The sequence below is a fragment of the Dermacentor andersoni genome, chromosome 7, assembly GCF_023375885.2.
Source record: "Dermacentor andersoni chromosome 7, qqDerAnde1_hic_scaffold, whole genome shotgun sequence".
Taxonomy (NCBI): domain Eukaryota; kingdom Metazoa; phylum Arthropoda; class Arachnida; order Ixodida; family Ixodidae; genus Dermacentor; species Dermacentor andersoni.
Window position 1 is genome coordinate 16,592,663 of NC_092820.1, and position 25,557 is coordinate 16,618,219.

The 25,557-nt window shown below is 49.0% G+C and overlaps 1 protein-coding gene across 3 annotated transcripts in view; it reads right to left on the minus strand.

Annotated features, from left to right (window-relative positions):
- Window positions 1-9,884: 9,884 nt before the first annotated feature.
- LOC129386000 (uncharacterized) overlaps window positions 9,885-25,557 on the minus strand; it is a 277,464-nt gene continuing 261,791 nt past the window's right edge. For all 3 annotated transcript variants that reach the window (XR_011895615.1, XM_072289162.1, XM_072289160.1), the window contains one exon: window positions 9,885-10,216. Coding sequence is in view for 2 of the 3 variants with exons in the window: in XM_072289160.1 (XP_072145261.1) it covers window positions 9,981-10,216 (236 nt within the window). In the remaining variant the exon portion in view is untranslated. The remainder of the gene's footprint in view (window positions 10,217-25,557) is intronic.

Here is a 25,557-nt window from a genome sequence, read left to right on the forward strand (position 1 = left end):
GTCGGGTTTCGCTTGCCGCCGTGCGTCGCTTTTTGCTTCCGTTTTTTTGAGCAGGTACTTTATCATTTTTGTTTTCGTCCCAAACGTATGCCTTTTTATTGATATATAACTTATCGTATACCAGCGAGGCTTTCTCACCGTTCTCTCGATTCATTTTGCAGCTTTGCCATAGCTTTCTTCTGATTTCCCGCACTCTTACCGAAAAATCCTCGCCAATAGAGTAATTCGTGCCTTTCAGTTTGCTTCCCTGCTTTAGAATTGTAATTTTGTCTCTTGAATCTAGGAGCTTGAGAATAACAGGCCTAACCTTGCCAGGCGATGGCCGTCCCAACCTATGAATACGTTCTATAGCCACTGGTTCTAGCTCAAGAATACCTTTTATTATCTCATTGTTCACAGCACCCTCTAGCGATTCGGTTTTCTCTTCTTCAGCTTCAGGTAGTCCGTAAACAATGATATTAGACCTTCTGCTTCGGTTCTCCAGGTCATCAATTCTTGCTTCAAGGTAAGCAATTTGCTTCTGGCACGACGTAACCTTAATTTCTAGACTGGCCAAGGCATCTAATTTTTTGTCAATATCAGTAAGGCGTTTTTCTTTAATTTCCCTAATGTCGATTGCAATCTCACTAAGTTGTTTTGCTATTTGTGCGAGGGCAGGGCCGGGGTTAGTTTCGATGTCGCCACAAAGCAGTAGTAACCATCGAACACATGAAGCAGTATCGAACAATGCGCAACATATTCCGGAGCCGAACAACCGTGGGCACGGCAACACCACCAAAAATGGATCGTCAGAACGAAAGCACTTTCCGTATCGTTTGCTTACCTGTACCAAATACAGGAAGGGATTAGATGCGACCCACATCGTGGTGATGCCGCCGTGCCCAGTGCCAGGCAAGTCCGCTGGAAAGCCTTTTATAGCAGAATCCGTCCATGTCGTCATCCACTCTCTGGTCACGTGGTAGCGCTGAAACGTTTCCGTTGGGTGAGAGGGTAGCCTTGCCCATTATGGTGCTTGTAGATTATCCGGTGCTTCGTGGTGATGGAAATTCCGCTCTTGCGCCGCTACGACGTTCGCCGGTTCCACGCGCGTGTTGTTGGCAGCGATCAGCAGGCCAAAGATCTGTACCAAATACAGGAAGGGATTAGATGCGACCCACATCGTGGTGATGCCGCCGTGCCCAGTCAACCAACCAACGTGAGATTTCTATGGTCAAATCACAGGCGCACAGGCGCAACTCATGGCGGTTGTGCCAGGATGACTGTGGGCGTAGATGGCAACGTGCCCGGAGCATTCTCGCCTTGAGCTGGCATTGCAGGTGCAGGCAAGGAGCGTCTGCTGCGTAAATCCGTTTTGCGTCTGGAAGCGTCCGCAACCTCCACAAAAGTGTTACAGAGAAAAGAGACTCACCAAATATACTTACTGAATATTTACAAAAACTGTAGCAGCTGACAAGAAAGTACTTAGCACGTAAAGTCCAAAGGTGTTACCTTCTTCATCAGCCTTTTAAAATATGCTCTCTAGATCACTATACTTTATCTAAAGCAGGAACAATCGATCGATCCTCTTCAAAGACAATACAGCACTGACATGGGTACTCACATGAACGAGCCCAGTTCATGTGTCGACCACTCGAATCTGTTTTAAACACAGGCGTATTTCCGAAGCCTCAACTGTAGTGCACTTCCTTTCATGAGTTATATGTAAATTAATTTGGGCTAGTTGATGGGTTTTAACCTGAATGCACAGTGCAAAACAAAATATAGATGGAAGTGACAACGTGAACAGAACCGTCTTCCAACTTTCTATTAGAGCATACCCTCCCTATAGCGAAGCAACATATAGGGAACTGACAGTGATAGTGAAAAAAGTGCCAGTCCTGATTACACTCCCATAGGCATTCACATATTTTTCAATAAGATCCCATTCATGCACTGCGTGCACAAGAGACTATTCGAATATGACACATGCCTTTGGTGTAACTTAGAATGATCAAGGGTTCCCTGTAGTGCGAGTAGGTGACAAGTTTGGTTGAGTACATATTGATTGGTTTCATTGCATGGTATATATATAATTGTTATTTTTGCTAAATATTTCGCCTACTAGTTGCCGAATGCGAAATTTGAGTGCAGCTCTGTACATGTTTTCATTTCGCAATATATTGGCTGGCACGGACAATATGTCTCGTGTGGCACTTCGCAAACAAAGCGAAGTGTGGTGCGACTGCCTTGCTAATTGGAAGACCACGAGAGCAGCGCATGGGTGATTCGTGGGCACAATTCACAGCAGCTGCCGCATACAGCCCTCCGCTCATGCAGCGCTGTGGTTCCATACAAATGATACGCACTAGTGTGGTATAAAGGCATCCAAGATTTTCCTTCCTAGGAAACATCTAATGAAGCATTAGCTCCTAAGAAAGCCACTATCCAAAATAATCAAGAAAGAGCAATACAGAAAAATGTCACAGAAAATAATATCAAACTAGGTCAGAGAATAAGAAATTGACCAAGATTGCAGGCCTTGCCATTGGAATAAGTCTTGCAGCAAGGTTAATAGCAAGGTTAATTGAGCACAAATGATATGCGGGTATTTCATGGCGTGATGTCAAGGCTCAAACACTGAGTGATGTTCTTCTGCAGGACCTTGGTGATAAAAATTTTAAATGCCATTCTTCTGGCTACTATGGTTTTCGTGAAAATTGGTCATTCTTAAGAGGACAGGACACCGCCATTGTACATTTTCAGGCATATTACTTCCGCTGGCCGACATAATTCAGGTCTACTTACAATGAACATTTGCTGCAGGACACGATAGCAATGACAGTATTTGGCAGAATGTTTAGACAACAGACTAAGGGAGTGGACTGGAGGTGAAAGCAGTTCTTTTGGTGAAGTATTTAACTCCGCTTTCAACAGTGCATTGCTGGCATATAGGGTAAAGACTTGTGATATGTAAGTTTGTAGCAGTGTACTTATGATGGAAAATTCTGACTAAGACCACACAGTGGCATGGTGAGGCGACTGGACAACACAGTGGTTTAAAGCATTGTTTCATGCTGAGTACTAGTAGCAAGTTGGGTATTCCCACACAGCATCCAGGTTAATGAGATCAAAAATGGGGATAAAATGCCAAACCATGTGACAAAATATGAAGCAAGACCTAATAAAGTTTGAATGTTCTTTGAGTCGTGTGTGCACCTTGTTGGCAAATGCGTGAACTTTCGACGTAGAAAAAATGTTGTCATTGGAAACAACTTGTCAAAGATAATCACGTTTACCAACAAGGCGAGGTTTTTTTCAGACAAGAGTTAAGAAAGCCTGCCTACAAATGAAGAACGCTAGTAATTTTGACGTGCTCTTACATTGAACACCCTGTTATTAAACTGCCTATGGAATCTCTAGCATGTCATGCGGACCAACACCTAGGCAAGAGACAATGCCAGCAACTGCTGCTGAATAGGCGAAAGCAGAGAAAACAGTAATGACAGGAAACAGGCTATAGCTTTACAAAACGAAAGTGAACAAGTTTGATGACAAAAATAAAAAAATACAATTCAAAGCCTTACCACTACGTGAAAGTGGAAGACCAGCTGTATTTGTTGGTAAGTATATTGAGTGATATATGGTTAATTGCTATATTGATTGAATAGAGACACATGCACACAACTTCGTTGTTATCTTTTATTTTCTATTTACGTTGTCACCATGGTAACCTTTGCTTTGTGGTCACTGTGATACACTCCAATTGGTCGCCGATGCTTTCGCGCCCACTCCCGCTTCTGTTCGCAAAGGTGATCCTCACGGGCGCGCTGTTCTTCATCGGTCACAGAGCAGCTATCCGACATTACGGATCTGCGGACAAGACGCGTCCGGCTATAGCAGCTGCCCGTCGCCTTCACGCTCATTCACGCTGTTGCTCCCACCGGTGCTCTTTACATGCACATTGTTCTTCTTCAGTACGGACTACGCGCGTCCTGGCCATAGCATGCATGATATGCTGTGGTGAGGAATGAAGTGTAATCTTTGTTTCCACTTCATGAATTCTGTGGAAGTGCTGGAGGCTGAAGGTTTTTTACAGCAATTATTAATTTATATATCTGGTCTAATAAACCATTGCAAAGTGAATGTGTGGGATCAGCGACAGATAACCAGGCACTACCACAAAAAAGTAAACTAATGCTTGGGAGTGGTTGTCGAAAGTTGCAAGTTTTGGAGGAGAGAGACAAAAGCACAGGACTGCATCGATCAATTGGACATGAGTGAAGGCATGTACGGTATGTCGAGGAAGAAGCCGACAAAAAGATTACAAGGAAACGCATGATAGAGAACAGTCTGACAGTGTGAAGGCAAGAGCATCACATAAAAAAAAATTTGGAAGAAAGTAGCAAATGAATGGGGAGATCAGATGCCAAAGAGCAAGCATTTTCTGCTAGAAATGTTATTACTGTTGTGCCTTAGCCCTGGTGCTTCATATGGAAGGCTGAAGCAACAAGTACAGTACAAGTTGAAAAAGTGTTATGGTAAGAGTGAGCGGCATTAGATCGGTGACTCATCAAAATGGTTGAATTTGCAGTGCTCATCTGCGTTAAACAAAGCGTGGTAAGCTGTGCTGCTGGAAGTGTGCGAGCTATCTCGAGATGAAATGTTCAATCAGCCAGCTCATCTAGATTCAGAAAAAATTTAAGACCAGAGGAAAAATTCTAAAACTACAAGACGGCAACCTGATTTGATAAGTCATAGTTTGGATGTTTCCAGTAGAAGCACCTGAACCAACAGAAACTAAGTTGCAGTAAAAGCTGGACTTCAGAAAGTAAGTGCGTCAACATTACACCAACGATAAATGCAATTCCACCACATAGATGACTTGCCTTGTATAAAAATGTATATTCACCTTTGCTCCCCTGTTCGCTACATAGGCATTGCGGATTAGGACTGACTTAACATTAAGGTTAAGATTAATTTCACTGTTTTGTGCAATGCATTTGTCTTTGGCTGACCACAAATTAATCGCTCTCAACGTCGTATAACGAACATTAAAAAGTTCTCTTCAGTTCCTACTTTGTGACTGATTAGCCGACTTACATAGGTGCGGATCCATCTCCAGAGGGTCATCACTGAACTGCATTTTTTTACAGGAGCGTGGACACTTACATAAATAGCGTTTTTTGACTGACTGCACATAGGTTTCCAGGTTTTTATCAATGTTTTAAATCACCCACACATGCGTACCGTATCCGCTTCATTCAGTAAAGAGGAGTAAACATCGACAAAATGATGCAGCTCAAATAGCTTGAACGTTTTCTATCCGCGGTGACGGACAAGATGGCTCGCGCGTTGCATAATGCCGTTTGCCCAAAGTGAGCTTTGCCGCAACGCACTTGTGTCACGCAAACAAGCATCAGGGTGTATTGCGGCGAGGTATAACAAGAGTGGGAAGTGGCCACTGTAGGAGTATATGGTGTGATATAAGTGCGTACCAGGCTTCACGTCTCCTCTCGCAGTACAAGCACAGAGACGCCGAACAAGTGTACTGGCAGGCCTTCAGACCTATTTCGTACGCGGTTGTGGAGAAATGAGTCCTTGTGTGCCTAGGCTTTTTATCAATCTTTTAAATCACCGATATAGGCGTACGTTATCCTCTTCATTCAGCTAAGAGGTGTAAAGATTGACAAAATGATGCAGCACAAATAGCTTGAACGTGTGTGGGTTTTCTACCCGCAACGACGGAGAAGATCGCTCGAACGTTGCATAATGCCATTCGCCTAAAGTGAGCTTCTCCGCGAGGCACCAGTGTCGCGCAATCAAGCATGCGCAGTTTATTGCGGCGAAGTATACCAAGAGTGGAAAGCGGCCACTGTCAGAGGATATAGTGTGATATAAGTGCACACCAGCCGTCACGTGTCCTGTCGCAGTACAAGCACGGAGACTCCAAACAAGTGTGCTGGTAGGCCTTCAGAGCTATATTGCACACGGTTTTAGCAATCTGAGCCCTTATTTCGCCCACATAGAGCGCCCCGTATATGAGCTAGACATCGTAACAGGCGGGATTAGTAGTACGCGCTCCTTCATTAATTACCCTTGCGCACAAGCACCTCAGAATGGCTCCGAATCTGCACTAAGTAGCCAATATCAGTGTTACTGTACAGCTTTCACAATGGTATACTGCTATGCAATTACATGACGACCATTTTTATTTACCATACATTTGTTCCGTATCCATCCGCAGGGCGTAGTGTTTTGCCAGCGTGGGTGTACAGCTCTCACAACGATCTACGGCTCAGATTTCATGGCGACGCAAGTTTTAGTACTTTCACATACAGAGTACAAAATGTTGCATTCCCATGAATCTCCAAGTGTGTTCTATGCTCAGTTACATTGAAAACTAATGCATCGACAGGGCAATCCAATCATAAACTGTTTGCGTTCCCGCGATTCCCCTGAAGTGTTTGGTATGCTCAACGACGCTAATGAACAATGCATCGGCACGACGTAATGCTTTGCCAATAAAGTCATCCGAGAAAATGCCTCACGTCCAAGCGTATCCCCCTGCGACTATGAGAATTGAATAGGCTACCACCGCAAAGAAAGCAAAAACTCGCATCGGTACAGCAGTCGAGTTCATAAACTGTTTCCGTTCCCGCGAATTTCCTGAAGTGTGCGGTATGCTGACCTTGCTCAACGACGCTAATGAACAACGCATCGGCATGATGTAATGTTTGCCACTAAAGTCATCCCAGAAGACACCTCACTTCCAAACGTATTCCCTTGTGACTATACCAATTTAATTTGCTACCATCGCAACAAAACAGCAACAAACTCACCTTGGACACGGCTTCTCCGCCTTGCCGGCCACGCATTCTGTCCAATGTGCTGCCAGCTCGGCTAAGACGAACGGAGCTAACAAATTTCTTCGGCGAAGAGAAATCTTAAGGACCGAAAGTCTCCACATTTCTCTCTCGCAAGCACTGCTCCTCGCGCATGCGCAGAAAGAGCGCAGAAATCCAATTATGTTGTGCTCGTCTCTTGGATGGCCTTCGCTGCTGCTCGCTGGACGGATTAGCTTTCTCCGGTGCTGTGCATTTCCGAGATGTGGGCGCGAGCGGTGGGGCATCTCCGAGTGAAAATGTAGAGCACTGGCTCCGCGTTCCTTTGAACTGTGGCTGCCTACTTCTTTTAGAAGCCAAACAGTGTGTTCTTTGCTCAGCGTTCGTGATTGATACATTGTCATGTTCGGGGCCAGCCTCCTACAGTTGAAGCAGAATGTTGTGCCACGTTTTGTTCTATATTGCCGCAAGAGTAGAACGGGCATTCTACTCACCCTCCGAAGGTCAGAGTGAAAAGCATATTTCACTCTCCTTGCTGATGGATTGAACAATGAATTTCACTCTACTCGATATTTTGCGTGAATAAAACAACTGTTTTAAGATGAAATCGGCCCCTTCAATCCTGCGATACCTTGCCCAGTTTTTAGAGTGTAAGCCCTCCCACTTTAACTCCTAGAATACTTCTTTCAAGCACGCAGTGAATAACATTGAACAGATTATGCCTCCTTCTCTGACCCCTTTTTATAGGTGTCTTCCTACTTGCGTATAATTAAGGTTGCTGTAGAGTTTCTGTAGGTATTTGAGATAGATTTGTAATCTCTGTAGATAAATCTTTATTGTCACCACTGAATTGCAGGTTCGTATAGGAGCATGAATATCTGCTTAAATAATGTTTTCTATTTTTTACACACTGCAAGTGCCCAGAGATTTCATTTGTCCTTTAACTCACGGACACAGGCATACGTTAGCTTTTTCATTCAATAAAGACGTGTATAAATCAATGAAAAGCTATTGAACGTGTTTTTGTTTTCTATCCACAGTCACTAAGTAGAAAGCTCGAGCGCTGCGTAATGCCAGTTCCCTGCTTATAGCTAGTGTAGTGTTACGCGTTCAAGCATACGCAATGTGTTGCGGCGAAGCATACCAAGAGTGTAAAAGGGCCACTGTCACTGGATGTAGTGCGATACTTGTGGCGCTCGGCGTCACGTCTCCTGTCACACTAGAGACACAGAGACGCCTATCAAATGCGCTGGCAGGCCTTCAGAGGTATTTCGCACCTAGCTGTGGTGACTTGAGCGCTTGTTTCGCCAATCTAGCACGCTCTAATGGAAATTAGGTACGCGCCTTTTATAAGACACAAGCACGCACGTACCTTAGAGTAACTACGAATCTGTGCCCTGTAGTCGATCAGTGTTGCTCTACAGCTTTGACAAGGGTCTATATCCGGCTACGAAATATTGCATGATGACCTCCATTTTAAGTATTTTAACATAGAGGACGCGAAATGTGTTTCATTCCATCGAAGCGTAGGCGCCGTGTAATGCTTTGTCAGTGTTGTTGTAAGACTGTCACAATGACCTACGGCTAATAAAGTACTTAGCGACGTTCAGTTTTCTTGCTTTCACATACAAAAATTTGAACTCATAAACTGTTTGCGTTCCCGCGCTAACCTCCTGTGTGGAGTACGCTCTACGACAATAGTGAACAATGCGTCGGCATGTTGCAATATTTTGCCATTAAAGACATCCGAGAGGACACCTCACTTCCAAACGTATCCCACTCCTAATATCAGAATTTAATATGCTACAGTCGCAACACAACGCAATGAACTCGGCTTAGAGTCGGCCTCTTCGCCACGCCAGCCACGCATTCTGTTGATACTGTGCGGCCAGCTCAGATAGGGAAGAACGGAGCAAACAACGTTCTCTCCCGTAGTACCTAGGCGAATGGAAATCTCAAGGACAGAAATTCCTGACATTCCTCTCTCGCAATCTTTGCTCATTACTCATGCGGAGAAAGGGCGATTCAATCCAATTTTGATATGCTCGTGCCTTGCTATGCATGTATTCATTCTACGAAAGGTCGTTTGCTACGCTCAAGTGCTATAGGGATCAAGGGATCAAGCTGCAAGGGATCAAGCTTCAAGTGCTCAAGGAATCAATCTGCAAAAATGCTTGTCTACCATGTTTGTAGGTGAAAGAAGCCCAGGGGATCCCCCACTATGGCGCGCCGCCTGTGGCATTTACGGCTTGTAATACCCAAGAAATAAATTGAAGGGGCTAGAAACGTACCAGATGCGGAAAAGTAAGGAGGCGAAGAAAAACATTGCCTTCAATCCTTTTTTAATTCTATGTTTCGATTCGCATGGTTGTCTGTTTGGTTCATGTGGTTCTTTCTGAAAAAAAAATGTGAAGCATATTTTCTTTTCTGTAAAGCCTTAAAGTTGATTCGACAGAAAACGTGGCGAACTGATGCTTCGAAAGCAGAGCAAACCTGTGATAAATGTGAGCTTCGCTACGACTGGTCGAATAGGATGTACCTATAACGCCCGCTCACTAGTTCGACATGCGTCATCGGATGTTGCTATACTCTTTGGCATGCACGCACTGGTTTCTGAATATGCTGCTGCTTTTGTAATGATGACATTGTGGTGTAATGAAATCAAGCTTTTGACAGAATACTTTTAGGGCAGGTAAAAGCATGATTGCAAAAGAAATGCTTTCGCGAAGTGCCTCAGATTAAGATGGGCCCAGCCTATCTTGCTATCGACGCACAGATAAAGTTAACAAAAGTTTCTTTGCAACTGGCACATCTTGCAGAGTGGAATGTCCGAAATAGTAATCACCGGTCAAGCCACGTATGCGTGGTAATGAATGTGTTGAAGTGAACATGCTTTCTTGTTTACGCGTATGACTTTCACAAGACATGCGACTTCTGGCAGGGGATTTAGGAGCTTTTCTTTCTCTACCAGTGGGGAGTTGCCACTGTTTAAGAGCGGCTGATTACCTTTAAGCGTAGCATGACCACAGGTGCCAGCACGTCAATTTATTTTGATAATCAAGTTGTTTAATACCAATTTATTCAGCATTCACTGCATTCTTTCTAATCTACATACGAAATACCAGGAGCCTGCTTGCTCAAATAGCGGCTATTTTGCATTTAAAACGACGGCAGGGGAATGTCAATACTAGGATCACTCACTACTTGAACGAGCTGTTTTTTATAGTCTCGCACCAGAACCTCGTAGGTATTATTTGCAGCACAATGAGAAAGTTCTGAACCGACGGTCTTCAATTGATCCCTGGTCATGATCCTGGACAGAGACCCTGGATATGTAGTGTTCACCGTCATATTCAGCGGCTGCACCCGCCAGGTGCGAAGCCTCGATCGGCCACCTGTGGAACGACAATCTATCAGCGTATGATGGCAGATACGGGCATGGTAAATTTCAGGTAAATCATAACTCCAGCTTGAAAGTGTGTTACAAGTACAAGCCGAAGAAAAATACTTGACATTGCACGTGAAGGCGTCGTGAGTTCCTCATAAATAACCGAAAGTGTTATTGACATAAACAAATAAACATGCAATTCGCAATGTTGCGTCTGCCCACCATTGCTAAGAAGATTTCAATGAATAAGCTCGGCTTACATCAAGTAACACAGCCATTGTATTACATGCTTTCTAAACATAAAAAAGGGGTTACATTAAAAGAAAAAGCTATTTAAAAGGCAGTGGGAAATGTGCAGTTTTCAGCAATTACAACAAGATATTTCGATTACAACAAGCATTGCTGCTGGTGTTCTTTAGCGCCACCCGTTGCCACTGTGGACGGGGTTACGATCGGCCTGCAGGGGTACTGCTCTGCAAACCTATGTCAGCCCACTGCTGTTGTTTCGATCGACGCGCGGGGGCGGCGCCCTTCAGAGAACCGGTGACGACGACAGCGATAACCGACCGTGCACTTCCTTCGGAGAACTGGAGACCACGGCAGCGTTAATCCACCATGCGCCTCCTTCGAAGAGTCGGCGACGGCAGCAGGGCTGGCCACGTTTGGCGGACCGTGTATTGTTGGTTAATTTGCCGTGGCCTTCATGGTCTATTTGCAGCGAGAAAGCTGCTCTAACAAAAGGTCTTTTGCGTTTCCTCGGCCCCCAGGATTCGTCACAGTCTGCTGACACTCGTGGCGGCTACCGGACAAGTCAGCTCTGGAATTAAGAGGCGCCGGCTGGGGTCAAGTGTGACAATCTGGCTACGAGGACCCGCTCAACCCGGTGGGTTTTGGGAATGCAAAGTGCGTATGTGAGTGTGTGAGCCCTCCCCCTCAAAGGCGGGTCAACTACGCCCCAAGGACTGTGGACGGTCCGATTGGACGAAGGTTGCACAGCAGTTTCCCTCCCCTAGGGATCTAGGAAGGACATAGGCTTTCTAAGCAGCCGTTTGTCGGCTGCTAAGAGTGTGCTTGGAGCTTTGTCCTCGTGCTCGAGGCAGTGTGCTTTACGCTTCGTCTTGCGTGCTCCGTTTGGGAGTCAAGTTAGACTGTCGAAATGTATCTCATGTTTTAATGCAACTATGTAAATAAATCATGTACTCCTAGTTCTCGGTGAAAGCAAGTTCCTCCCTACAACCACGTCCCAATCATGGGTGAGTTGTACGAAGGCATGGGCCAGCTACCACATAGTTCATGCCCGACTACAAACCTTACAACTGAATGCCAGCGGTGAGATCGGCCTACAACTCGTAGATAGCGATGAAATCTCACGGACTTTGGGACATGGTGACCGACCGGTATTCCGATCACGTTGGAGGCGACTTGGGATTGACCACCTCTTGCCACTGACTGGATACGGCGGAGAAGAACTAGTGATATGGTGCTGCTTGAGTGGGTAAGCGTTTGGTTTTGGCTGTAAGATTTACCAGGCTTCAATTTCTCTGTGTTTCTAGATTTGAATCGCTGGGGATCTTTTACTTGTATTCTGATTTGCGTGGGTATCGTGACAAGTATTGTGTGACAGCAAAGCCAAAGCTTAAAGTAGCGACCATGGTCCTATTGTGTATGACGAGAGCTGACATGATGTGGTTGTGTGAAGAGCTCTTGGTAGACGTAGAGGAGGACATGACAGAAGCAGAAATTTTTAAGCGCATTCTGCAAAGTGACAATGATTTGAAATTCATCTAACATCTAGGTAACAAAATTCTAAGCAAAAAGCGGGAACAGGAAGCAATTACGCAAGAGGAAGAAATGAGGCGAAAACAGGAAGAAGCTAGGCAGAAATTAAAAAGAATTTCGCAGGAAGAAGGCCTAGAGAAGTAACGAGGCAGTATGTTGCTGCATTGAACAAAGAGATTCAAGGTTTGGAGCAGTCAATCAAACGAATTCAACAGCGGCTTGAGAAATCTGTAGGCTGGACGCAGCGAAAGTGGGAGAAAGTCCATAGCAGATTTTGGTCGAAAGCCCAGAGAAGTAGTAGCACCTGCGAGATTAGCAGCACGTTCATAAGTGAACTTGAAGTGCTAGCAGCTAACGAAGCTTTAGTGGCAACAGAGGCCGTTAAAGGCCGTAGTGACAGCGACGAGGTGCTGTGCCAGCAGAGCACTGTAAAGACAGCTAGGCCAGCCGTGAATGAATTGGCACAGTCACCGCGCATGTGCGCCGCTTGTAATGTTAACGAGGTTGTTAATCAGGTACAGAGTACTGCTGACCCGATAGATGCGACCACCCATGTCGAGTCGGATCTGCGTGCCGAAGAGCAGTGCCAGCTGGACGATGCAGCTGAGGGCAGTTTGCAGGATTGCGAGCTCCGTAGCTCAAGGGAAGAAAACAGCATTGTTCAGGGATCGGTGCAACTGTCCGCCAGTCTAGGTAGCCAAGAGCGGGATGATTTAGTTAAGAATCATTCGGACTGTGCGGGTGAGACAGCGATTGAGACCGACGAGCTTTGTGCCGATGCACAGCGTGAGCTGGGCAATGCAGTAGAGGGCAGTTGGCAGGAGTGTGAGTTCATAGCTCGAGTAAAGACTGCTGCATTGTTCCAGAGTCGGTTGAGCCGTCCGCCTGTCGAGGCAAAGAGGGAGTTGATTTAAATGAAAATCACTCAGACTGTGTGGGTAGGAGAGCGATCAGGGGCGACGAGATGTGTACCGGCCAGCACGAGGCGCGAGAGAGTGGCATGAAAGGAAGTTTGAGGAAAAAGCGCCGTAGAAAGAAGCGCTGTAAAGATAGGAATGCGGTGAATAATGCCGTTCTATTACTTAAGAAATCCTGCACATATTTGAATGTTCGCTTTCCGCATGCCGTTTGGCGCAGGTTACGGAGAATACTTTCGTGTGTGACGTTATCGAAGGCCCCCTTGAGATCGAGCGTCAGGATAGCTCTTGGCGTAGGGGTTTTAGCTTGCTTGATAACCAGCTCGTGTAGTTGCACCCAGATGTCTTGCGTGCTCAGGTGCCGCCGGAATCCGTACAAGGTCGGTGGCATCTGATCAGTGACGTCCAAATGTCTCTGTAGTCTTTTGAACACCATACGCTCGACCACCTTCCCTACACACGACGTGAGGGAGATGGGGCGCAGATGGTCAACGTGGGGTGGTTTCCCCGACTTGGGAATGAAATGCACCTCCGCTTCTTTCCATTCTTGTGGTAACGAACCCTTCTCCCAGGACGCGTTGGTGAGGGTTAGCAATTCAGCTCGGCTTTTGTCGCTCATATTTTTCAGCATATTGTATCTAACGCCGTCAATTCCCGGTGCGCTGCCTTGATTACATTCATCGATGGCCGCAACCAGCTCCAGTTCGGTGAAGGCTTCGTCCATCTCGACGTTGCTATCTCCTTCATGCTCGTGAGTCGGGTTACCGCTCTTCTCGGTCTTGAGGTATTTACTTGTGGGCTCATGAATGAGCTTCTCCCCGTCCCCGTTGTAACTGTTGATCGTTCTTGTGAGGTCTCGAGCGCATGCGCTTTTGCTTTTTAACGGGTCTATGAGGTGCTGCAACAGCTTCCAAGTCTTCTTCTTAGACAGTGTGCCTTGTAGGTCGTCACACATCTTCATCCAATTTTCCCAGCATGGTTGTTCCGCATACTCGGTCACCTGCTTGTTGAGCGCGTGTATACGTCTGCGAAGCTTCTTGTTATGTCTTTGCTTCATCCACCTTCGAGTAAGACGTGCCTGGCCGCCCACATGTGGTTTAGCCTGCTGTCTACGTAGAGAATTTGCGTGGTCGTAGTAATCTCTTGCGTAAATTTCTTTACAAATTCGCATTGCTTTTTGGTCCTCGTCCTCGCATTCACTGTCTGTGCTTCTACTTAACCGGTCCCAGTCTGTAATGTTGGCTAGACCCAGTTTCGCCTTCATGTCGGTCCCCCCGAGGGTTACACAAATTATATCGTGATCCCAGCCAAGATTTTCCCTCGTGTTACGCCAAGTTACGTCGAGGTTCCCCCGAACTAGCACCAGATCAGGAGTGGTGTCTCTGACCGTGCTAGTGCCTGTCCTGGTCGCTACGCCCGGTTCTTTAACCACCTCCATGTAGGTTGAAGGTTGAAGGTTGATTTCCGCAACTGGTGTTGCGAGGACAGCCAGGGAAAAAGCTGTATAGACAGCTTGAGAGGTCCATGTAGTGATCTTCTATAGCTTTAACCAATTGGTTTCCTCTTTTGGACGAATATTTGTAACCCAACATCGTGTGGGCGGCGTTCAAATTTCCTAGCACTAAAATCTGTCTTGTTCTTGCTTCTTTAAGGCAGTCCAATATCGTGCCTTCAAAGTCAATGACCCTGCTGGACGGTTGACACTAAGCATTCAGGACGCAAATGTTCTTGACCCTTTCCCCCCACTCTTCTCCTGTGAATTTTGATGAGCGTACGTTCGCAGCCTCGCTGAGCGGTCACGTGCTGTGTGGCCCCCACGTTGCTGCGGACCAAGATCGCAGTACCCTTTTCGCTAGGGTCCGTATACGTAATGTATCCCGCGAGCTTAGCCCGGCCGTTGGTCTCTTGTAACGCTATGATATCCGGTTGAATTTATCAACGTATAGTTGTAACTCCCCTATCTTGTTTTTAATACTCCTACAGTTCCATTGAAATAACGTCGCAGTATCTTTCTGGTTTCCTTTAGTCTTTGTCATTTTCTACTTTTTGAGTGGTAGATTTGCGCACGGAACCAACTTTTTGCGGCTTGACCCGTAGATTAAGTCATGACTTCATCTTGGCAACGGTGAGATGCTTATTTTTCGTATCCAACGTCATGACTCTAACGGATAGTTGGCTGCATTTGGCCTCCACATTATCCATTCTTACTGTCAGACTGTTCACTTGCGCAGACGTTTGAGAAACTTGGCTGGAGATTTGCGTAAGCATGCTCATGACCAACTCCATTGTCGGAGGAACGGCGCCCTCGGCCTTTTCTTCATCCATGGCAACAACTGCCGTTTCTTTCAGTGGAGCTTGCGTCACTGACTGCATCAACGCCGGTGACGTGATCAGCGCCAGTAGCGTTATCAGCTTCGTCGCCACTGGAGCAGCGTTGGTGGTGTCTCTCTTGGGTACTTTCATTTTACCTGCACTGACGTCATTATCACTGTTTGTTCTACTGAGCGTCTCGATACGCTCCATCATTGCTTTTATCTGATTGTTTTGGCTCTTGATTTGATTGTTCTGCCTCTCTATCATCTACTTGAGTTCCAAACAGTACCTACACTCGTTTTCTTTAGAAGGGCGGAAGGAGGGGAGGGGAGGAAAATCGCTGTTGTCAAGAGCGACGGGAGAGCCCGCTGCCCAGCCCACCTGTTTCTCGGCGCCGTTGCTCCGCCGGGTCTTCGACTTGGAACTCGAACGAGATTCGCGCCTGCGAGCCCCAGCTGCCGATGGTGACCTGGTATCGCTCGTTCTTCTCCCTCGCCTTGTCTGGGAGTGGCTGCGACGCCCGCCTGGCGCCTGCTACGCTGTCTGCTGGCACGCTGGCCTCCTCGGCTGCTGCCGCTGCTGCTGCACCTGTTCTCGTTGCTGACGTTCCCAACGCCGTTTACGAATGACGTATGGCGTCATGAATCTCGCTGTACACTCCTTGTCCGCGGTGAGGTGGTTGTCCCTGCAGAGGCTGCACTTGGGGTTACTGCAAACGTGGCATTCTTCGGGATTCTTCATGCCGGAACCACGGCATATCTTGTCTTGGGGGTTAGGACAAACGTCCATCTGGTGACCGAGGCGACCACACCGGTAGCACATATCGATTTGCTTGCGATACAGCGAACACTCGACCAGCAGGTTGCCGTATCTGATGTAGTTAGGGACCTTGTCGCCGTCGAATGCGATGACCACCGTCGTCGTCTTGCCGATGCGGTTGGCTTGCATAGCAGTGGGATTATACTCTTGAACGATGTAGTAGTTGATTTCTTCAATAGTGTCCATCATCGGGGCACCCCTGATGACGCTGTTGCATCTGGGTCGCAAGCCCCAAGGGTAGCGTTGGCCTGGTGGCCTGGGGCACAGCTGGAAGCATCCGAAGGTCCTGGCAAAGGATGAGTTGATTGCTAACAGAACAACTTGTTTATTATAGCATAGAGACGGGAGAGCACGTTACTCGACGGAAGAATTCGAAGCCTCTCTCGGCGTCCGTGGGCTGCTGCTTTTACACCCTCGGAGTCGAGGGCAACAAGGAACGGCTCGGGATGAGGCGCACGTGACGGCGGCGCACGGACACATTGAGACGAGAAGTGACGCATCCGCCGGGCCGGCGCCGCTCAGACCTCCTCGCTTCACAGTTGGGGAGATCCTCTCCCGGGCTGCCGCGCTTTGGCAAGCGTGGGCACCAACATGTGCACACACACACACGAAGACACGTGGCATTGAAACATGCCTGGACGCGCTTAGGAAGAAGCGTTGCGGCAGCGCTGAACGGGCCAAAATGTCCGCCGCTTTGAACGAAGCCCCGGCGTCCGTTGCATCCGCGCCGGCTATACCGCGCGTCGGAGGCGAAACTTAACAGACCGCCCCGCCGGGAGAAGGAGATCCCGATGGTCAGGGGACTGCATCCGCTGTCCGGAGGGATGTCGCTCGATGATGCTCATAACCGAAGTCGGTCGTCCCTCGGCGTTTCTTGAGCGCAGTGCACAGAGAAGGCCTCGTTCTCACGTTCAGGTTCACACAGGACACTGCAAAGTGACTTCGGGAGAGTTGTCATTTCCTTTCTGTCGTTCCCAGCAACCGTTAGAACTACGCTGAAACTCAACCGCTCAGTCAGCAAGCACGACACAACCCTCACTAAGCCATGCCAGGCTCTTTCCCCTTTTATACTACTGCCTAGTTCCTTACAGTAGTCTAGCAGCACTCAGAACGCGTCCACAAATTGCAATATTGCACTAGAAAGCACGTCATCACTTTGAAACACTAAACAAAAGCAATATGTTAAAGATCCTGCCTCAGGAAGAAAACATCAGTAACAAACAACTTTGAGGCTGATTCCTACGTTAGGGGCCTCGAGTTAAGCTATCGGCGTTATCGTTGAGACTCACTCCCCTTTTTGTAACGCACCTCAAAGGAATATTGTTGCAAAGCGAGGCTCCAGCACAGGAGGCGGCCAATTTTGGAAGAGATGGTCTGCAGCCATTGGAGAGGGCAGTGATCCGTCTCGAAGCATACGAAGCGGAGACCGCAGCGAGTGACCGTACACCAGCTCAGCTGGCGAAAACCCTGTAGCCGCATGCGGCGCGGTCCTTAATGCAAACATAACCCCCGGCAGACACAGCTCCCAGTCAGTTTGTTGTTCAAAACACAATGCTCTCAACACGCGCTTCATGACGGAGTGGAGCTTCTCAACGGAATTCGACTGTGGGTGGTACACTGAGCTGTGTAACAGCTTTACCCCACACCTTTCGAGAAAGGCTGTCGTCAAAGCGCTAGTAAACACTGTGTCCTGATTTGACTGGATTTCCGCAGGAAAACCAACTCGCGCAAATATGGACAGTAGTTCACTGACTATCTCAACTGAGCTGAGTTCTTTAAGCGGTACTGCTTCAGGGAACTTTGTCGCTGTGCAGATCACAGTCAAAATGTGTCTGTACCCCGTGGTTGTTACCGGCAGAGGTCCCACTGTATCAATAACGAGCCGTCTAAAAGGCTCCGTAATGATAGGTACCAACTTCAACGGCGCCCTCGATTTGTCCTTTGGTTTGTCCACCCGCTGACAGGTGTCACATGTCCTCACAAAGTGTTCTGCGTCACGGAAACACCCTGGCCAATAGTACTCTTGCAAGAGACGGTCCTTAGTCTTCTTAACTCCCAAGTGTCCGGACCACGAACCTCCATGCGACAAGTGCAACAGATCCTGACGGTAGCACTCAGGCACGATCAGCTGATCGAACTCCACTCCCCTGCGGTCTAGATACTTCCGGTACAGGACCCCATCTCTTTCCACAAAACGAGCATTTTTCTTGGCGATACCTTCCTTGACATTGAAGCGCATGTTTTCTAGGCTGCCATGCTTTTTTTGCTCGGTTATCAAAGCCGACCGGCTGACTTTTAGCAACCTATTGAGTCCATCTGACGTAGGCGCGATGAGCAGATCTGCAGATAGCTCTTCTAACTTTCCCGTGTCGGGCATGTCCTCTCCAGTATCTGGTGCCTTCAATGCTACAGGCTCAATTTTATTCAGTTCGGACGTGCTCTGAATATCAGCTTGCTGCGCCTCCGACCCTTTCTCATTGTTCGACAACGTCGGCCCCGCAACTACCGCCTTTGGAGAGAGCTCCCGAACTCTCGATCTGGTTAAGGCCTGAACGCTAGCCTCACCAAACAAAAGCCCCTTCTCGCGCAGGAGGTGATCGGACCTGTTCGAAAATTGGTACGGGTACTGGGGGGGGGGGGGGGCAGCATAGATGACACTGCGGCCTCCGTCTCAAGTGCTCCGAAAGGTCCTTCAATAAGCACTTTTGCTACGGGCAGACACACGCTATGAGCTTCCACGGCTTGCTTGATCCATGCGCACTCGCGCGTGAACATATCGGGTTCTACGTAAGAGGGGTGAACTACATCCACTGTAGATGCGGAATCACGAAGCACTCGGCACTCTTTCCCGTTCACGAGGAGGTCTCCCATGTAAGGCTCGAGAAGCTTCATGTTCTCGTCAGTGCTGCATAATGCAAAAACATGACTTTTGTTTTTGTTTCTGGACACTGCGCCGAAAAGTGACCCGGCTCTGGCACGTATAACACACGCGCGCTTGCCTCGTCTCGAACCGCTTTCTGCGTTCGGCTTCGGCTGCTGCCGTCTCCTTACGTTCGGTCGGACTGATTTCACTCGCATCCGCACTACTTGCGTCCCCCCTTGCTCTCATGGGTGTGAACTTCGGCCTCTCAAACTTGGAGCCAAATTCACCCTTTTGACCGTCCTTAGCTCCGCGAGCCCGACGCGTCACAAACTCCTCGGCTAGCTCGGCGGCTTTAGCCACCGTACTAACGTCTGGCCTATCCAAGACCCAGTACCGCACGTTCTCAGGTGACCGACTATAAAACTGTTCCAGCCCGAAACACTGCAGAACTTTATCGTGGTCACCAAACGCTTTCTCTTCTTTGAGCCACTCCTGCATGTTTGACATAAGCCTGTAGGCAAACTCTGTATATGGCTCACCTCTGCCTTTCTCATTTTCCCGAAACTTCCGACGGAACGCCTCCGCTGACAGCCTGTACTTTTTTAGCAGACTCGATTTCACTTGGTGGAAATCCTGTGCCTCATCTCTGTTCAGGCGAGCGACTACGTCGGCCGCCTTGCCGGGTAACAAAGTGAGCAAGCGCTGTGGCCACGTTTCCCGAGAGAACCCCTGCCTCTCGCACGTTCGCTCAAAGTTAACCAGGAACAAACCAATGTCCTCTGCAAGCTTAAACGGCCGCATCAGGTCAGTCATTTTGAACGATACTCGTTCTCGTGCACCGTGTGCCTCACTTTCATTACGAGCGCGTTCCATCTCTACCTCGAGACGCTTCATTTCCAAAGCGTGTTGATGGTCGCGCTCTTTCGCTTGTTGCTCTCTCTCTTTCTCCTTCTGCTCTCTTTCACATTCGCGCTCCTGTCTTTTTGCCGTCTCCCTCTCCTCAATGGTCTCAAGGCATTCCCACAGCTCGTCATCCTCAGCTTCTAACTCAAGAATAGCCCTTAGCAGTTCTGGTTTTCTGAGTTTGTCTGAGACATCCAGACCCAACTCTCTTGCGAGCTCCAGCAATTTCGGTTTGCGCAACGACTTCAAATCCATGGCTGCTCGGAATGCTGCTTTCTCTACTGCCTACTATTGTCTTGCCGCAAACTAACCCGGCAGCAACGACAACCACAATTACCAGCTCTGTTTCTGACACTTACAAAAGCCTGGCAAAACTCAGAAGAAGAAAGTCCCGCACTCACCAAACCTCGCAGCCAAGAATTCAGCGCAGTCGTTCCGCTGCAGGCAACCAGTCATCACACAGGGCTCGTTGCACTGCTCCCGGATGGTCGTTGTGCTGCTCAGCATGCAGTCGACCGCATATCTTCGCTGCTGGCCTCCGTTGTCGCGATCACACCGCTGGCAACCAGTTGTTGCATCTGAGTCGCAAGCCCCAAGGGTAGCGTTGGCCTGGCGGCCTGGGGCACAGCTGGAAGCATCCGAAGGTCCTGGCAAAGGATGAGTCGATTGCTAACAGAACAACTTGTTTATTATAGCATCGCAAAAGAGCGGCCAGTCAGGTCGACCGAAGTGGAGAGACGGGCGAGCACGTTACTCGACGGAAGAATTCGAAGCCTCCCTCGGCGTCCGTGGGCTGCTGCTTTTGTACACTCGGTGTCGAGGGCAAGAAGGAACCGCTCGGGATGAGGCGCACGTGACGGCGGCGCACGGACACGTTGAGACGAGAAGTGACGCATCCGCCGGGCCGGCGCCGGTCAGACCTCCTCGCTTCACAGTTGGGGAGCTCCTCTCCCCGGCTGCCGCGCTTTGACAAACGTGGGCACCAACATGTACACACACACACACACACACACACACACACACACACACACACACACACACACACACACACACACACACACACACACACACACACACACGAAGACACGTGGCATTGAAACATGCCTGGAAGCGCTTGGGGAGAAGCGTTGCGGCAGTGCTGAACGGGCCAAAATGTCCGCCGCTTTAAACGAAGCCCCGGTGTCCGTTGCATCCGCGCCGGCTATACCGCGCGTCGGAGGCGAAACGTAACAACGCCCTTAATGGTGCCGTGGGGGGCGGTCTTGTAGGCGCTGACTTCGTGTGCCGCGCCGTTGATAGAGAGGCTTCTGACTGCCGAGTAGCGGTCTGCGTTCTTTCGTTTAGGCGTACTGATGACGACTATGTTTTGCTGTTTGTTCGGGCAGACATCTTGCGTCACCTCCTCGCCACTCAGGTTCGCAGCTGCGACGATGGCTCGGCTGATCTCGAATCTAGATACTTCCCCAAGGTTCAGACCACCCCTGGGACGCATGACGATCTTGATATCTTGCCTCGGCAGCACAGGCATCCTCGCTGCTTTGAGTAGCTTGCTCTTGCAATTTTTTTCGCTGCGGGCGACGATGACCGGCAGCCGCCGGCCCCCCGTTGACCGGCGTTAGACTTATGTTGAATTCCAATGGCGGAGTCGGAGCAAGTTTTTCTGCTCATTTCGGAGCAAGTTTGTTCCAATGGCAGAGTGAGGGCGGAAGTAAGGTGTTCCAATGAGAGAGTCGGAGGCGATTCAGAGCGGGAGTCACTCCGTGGAGCAGAAAAAGCTGCTCCGCCAAAATCGGCGGAGTGGACCGGAACTCTGCGTGACGTATTTCCTTTACCACGTTTGTTCGCTGGGAGTCGATACCAGTCACTACTCGCGAGGAAGCAAAAGCTGCTGCACGCTTGGCGAGATATCCATTCCGGACTTTTAAAAAAACAGCAGGTGAACGGCGCTGAAGAGACAAGTGACCGGTGCGGCGGTGCTGGGAGCAAACAGCGGAAGAAAAGGACAACACGCAAGGTATCCTGGGTAACTCGGTGATAGAACTTCCGCTTCCGCCTTGCTCCGGCGGCGCAGGTTGTGTTCCATTTGCGGATCTGGAGGCGTTGCTCTGCGCCAGAGTCGAGTGCTCGCTCGCGGAGTCCGTCGGCTGCTCCGACTCCACCATTGGAATTCACCATTAGCTTGCTCTTTTGCTCCTGGGTCTTCTTCTCCCCGGCGACGCGCCAGCCAAACTTCTCGGAACCTTCCTCCGGCATTATTTCTTCACCCTCCACTTCTACACGCATAGCGGACGCCATTTTCTTGAAGCACTTTGCTTCTAGGTCCCCGGCAAGGTCGATGGCCCCGCCGGAGCACACCTAAGCACGGCCGCTAGGTCCTGCTTTCTTCAGGCTTAGCTCGCAGCGACACTGTGCTCGTAGAAAAAATCCTCCTAAATTGGAGAAAAATAGTTTCCCACCTCAAATTTTGGTATCCACACGGTCCTTGAAACTTTACAGATGCCGTTGTGTGAGAACTTGCACGAGCTGGGGTGAATTACCGGGCCTTTTGCCGAAAAGTCGAGAGGCACATGGGAGATACGTCAGCTCATACCATGGCTCATGGGCACGTTGCAAGTGCTAGGCGGCGCTCTGTCTTTCGGACCCCTAGCGACATCTGACGAATAATTGCTCGAATGTGGTAGGATTACTCACGGCGTCAGCAGTTCGCGCTGCGTGTTTGGCCCCCTGTGAAACGGTAGTGATGGCGCGAAACAGCGTGCCGATATTAATTTTAGCCGGGTTTCAGGAATCAGAAGATCTTCACAGCTTTTTTCGTAGAGAGAGTTTAGAGGAAGAAAGTCGTCTATTTGAAGCGGGGTGGGACATGAGGGAACTGCTGAACTCGCACTGATCGGAAGTGACTGCTAGGTGTATTCCGCAAACGAAAATCAGCGCACCAGCGAGATGCGTGAAGCTCAGCGTAAGTTACTTTGTTATCTACAGTGTGGACGCATGAAATTATAGGTGACATTGATTCTTGCAGATCGGCGACAGCAGACAAATCCTAGCGGGAAGGTGCGATTGCCGTGCTGGCATCGCAGGGAAGTGCAAGCACGCCGCGGTATTTGCCCTGTACATACAGGACGGCAAATGCGAATCAATAAACATCTCATCCAAGAACGTGGGGTGTACGAACGCCTCGTAAGACCTACCCGAGGTATGCTGACGTTGCTCTCCTCAAACACAAAAAAGTGAGGAGCTTACCAGTTGCGTTAGACTACGCTGGGAAAATATTTTCGCCCAGGTTACTGGAAGTTCGAGACTTTTTATGTTGCGGTTTTTCAGTGCGTGTAAAGGAGGTTCAATAAACCCCGTCGTCAAATATTTTGGTAATCTCAACTGTCCCTTAGTTGATATGCTGGGTGCAGAAGGGTGTATGCCAGCTGAGCCAGCTGCAACCCCTCCTAGTAGCTCTCAGCAAGCCCTGACGTTGTTTGAATGGGAGGCGATTCGGAAAGAGTTCCACAGATTTACTGCGGCACAGTGTGGAAACAAACTACTTTGTTTGCTGCATATCCTGGTACACAGTGCAGGTGTCTCGTTGCTGCCATCATTGCTGTAAAAGCAACGAATTCAGCGTTAATACACTTGGCATAACGCCGGAACATAAAACAGCTTGCTTTTGCCGTCGGACAAGCGCGATCCAGTGTTCACGCCGTTCTACTTCATACAGTCGGCTCGGAAACCCGAAAGACTTCGTTCCTGGTGAGTTGCTGTACGTGCTGTTGCAGCCCATTACGCAACAATTCGTGTTGCACTTCGGCATTGCTCAGAAAAGGCAACAGCTACGCGCGAAGCAGTGCACAGACAGGCGTTCCGAACGCAAGCGCGCCGGTCTCGATCCTACCGGGTGCGCGCTCGCCGCCGCAAGGGGCGCCCTAGTAGGCCCGGGAACTACGTTCGCAACCTGCCTATACCCGCATCGCTCCGAGATTTGAAAGATGCGTTTTAGGTAAACCTTTAGTTTCGCGAGGTGTTAATTAATGAGTAGACTGGCATTTTCTAATTTTTTGTGAGTGACCTGAAGGTCAAGGTTATCGGTGAGAGGCCTATGGTATCGCGAGTGTGTATTAGTTAACCTTCTTTTTTTATAAGTGTTTCGACTTTTTTTAGGATTAAGCGCGAAGGTTTTCAGTTAGTGCATAATTTGCACTGAGGAGCGTTCTTAGTTTCATTAGCTCGTGTCCTGTGCGGACCGAAGGAAGCAGAAGGTTTATCACTGGGTTGCTCATGTGTGTTGAGGGCGGCCGCGTTCCGACTTCTCTAGTAAGCGTGCGTGGAACTAGTTATTAGAAGACGCATTTGTTTAAGGGTTCTGCGGAGTGCGTAAACTAGGCAAGTTTAGTTGTTCGTTTAAGATACGTGTCCTGTATGGACTAGAGGAAGAAACGTGAGTAAGCGTGATATCACGTTTGCGTAAGGCGCAAATACGCGTTCCGAATAGGGACCACAAAGCTAGCGTGATTGTCATTACGTACCTGTGGAGTTGACCAGACTGTTCAGTGGCACCAGTACGTGCAATTGGTACGCCACTGCGATAGGGTAAGAATAGGCTGTTTGTGAAGTTAGGCTGCTCAAGTTATGTTCGGGTATTGGTGGTTGAGAAACTGGGTTTAGTTCTGCGTAAACGTTTGCTCTTGTGGAGCACGACAGTCAGGTTTGGTCGAACTCAGGGGGAACGTGAACGCTCGCCTTGGCGGCAGAAAATTTTGGGGCCAAAATTTGGGGTTCCCAGTTGAGAGGCTTGTATTGAAATTTTGATAGGAAGCCTGGTGGGTTAACAGCTGATTCTGGGCGTTTGCATGCTGAGTGGTATTGTGTTGCCGGGATCGACACTTCTGTGCCGGTTGTTCTAAGATGGTTTAAGACATTACAAGGGCGCAGTTGTGGCGGAGAGCTAAGCCGTATTCTTGCGCGCCAGCCATTCTCTTCCTGCCCAGCGGTTGTCAGTACTGGCCAGTGGAGATTTTCCGGGCCATGAAGGAGCTGTTACGATCGGCCTGCAGGGGTATTGCTCTGCAAACCTATCTCAGCCCGCTGCAGTGGTTTCCATCGACCCGCGGGGGTGGCGTCCTTCAGAGAACCAGTGACGACGACAGCGCTAACCGACCATGCACTTCCTTTCGGAGAACTGCAGATCATGGCAGCGTTAATCCACCATGCACCTCCTTGGAGAGGCGGCAATGGCAGCAGGGCTGGCCACGTCTGACGGACCGTGTATTGTTGGTTGATTTGCCGTGGCCTTTATGGTCTATTTGCAGCGAGAGAGCTTAAGAAAGGGTGTTTTGCGATGCGTGTCCTCGGGCCCCAGGATTCGTCACAGTCTGTTGGCACTCGTGGTGGCTACCGGAGAAGTCAGCTCTGGAATTAAGGGGTGCCTGCTGGGGTCAAGCGTGACAATCTGGCTACGAGGACCTGCTCAACCCGGTGGGTTCTTGGAATTCAAAGTTCGTCTGTGAGTGTGTGAGCCCTCCCCCTCAAAGGCGGGTCGACTACGCCCCAACGACTGTGGACTAAGGTTGGACAGCAGTTTTCCCTCCCCTAGGGATCTAGGGAGGACATAGGCTTTCAAAGCAGCAGTTTGTCGGCTGCTAGGAGTGCGCTTGGAGCTTAGTGCTCGTGCTCGAGGTTGTGTGCTGTACGCTTCGTCTTGCGTGCTCCGTTTGGTAGTCAGGCTAGACTGTCGAAATGTATCTCATGTTTTTATGCAGACAT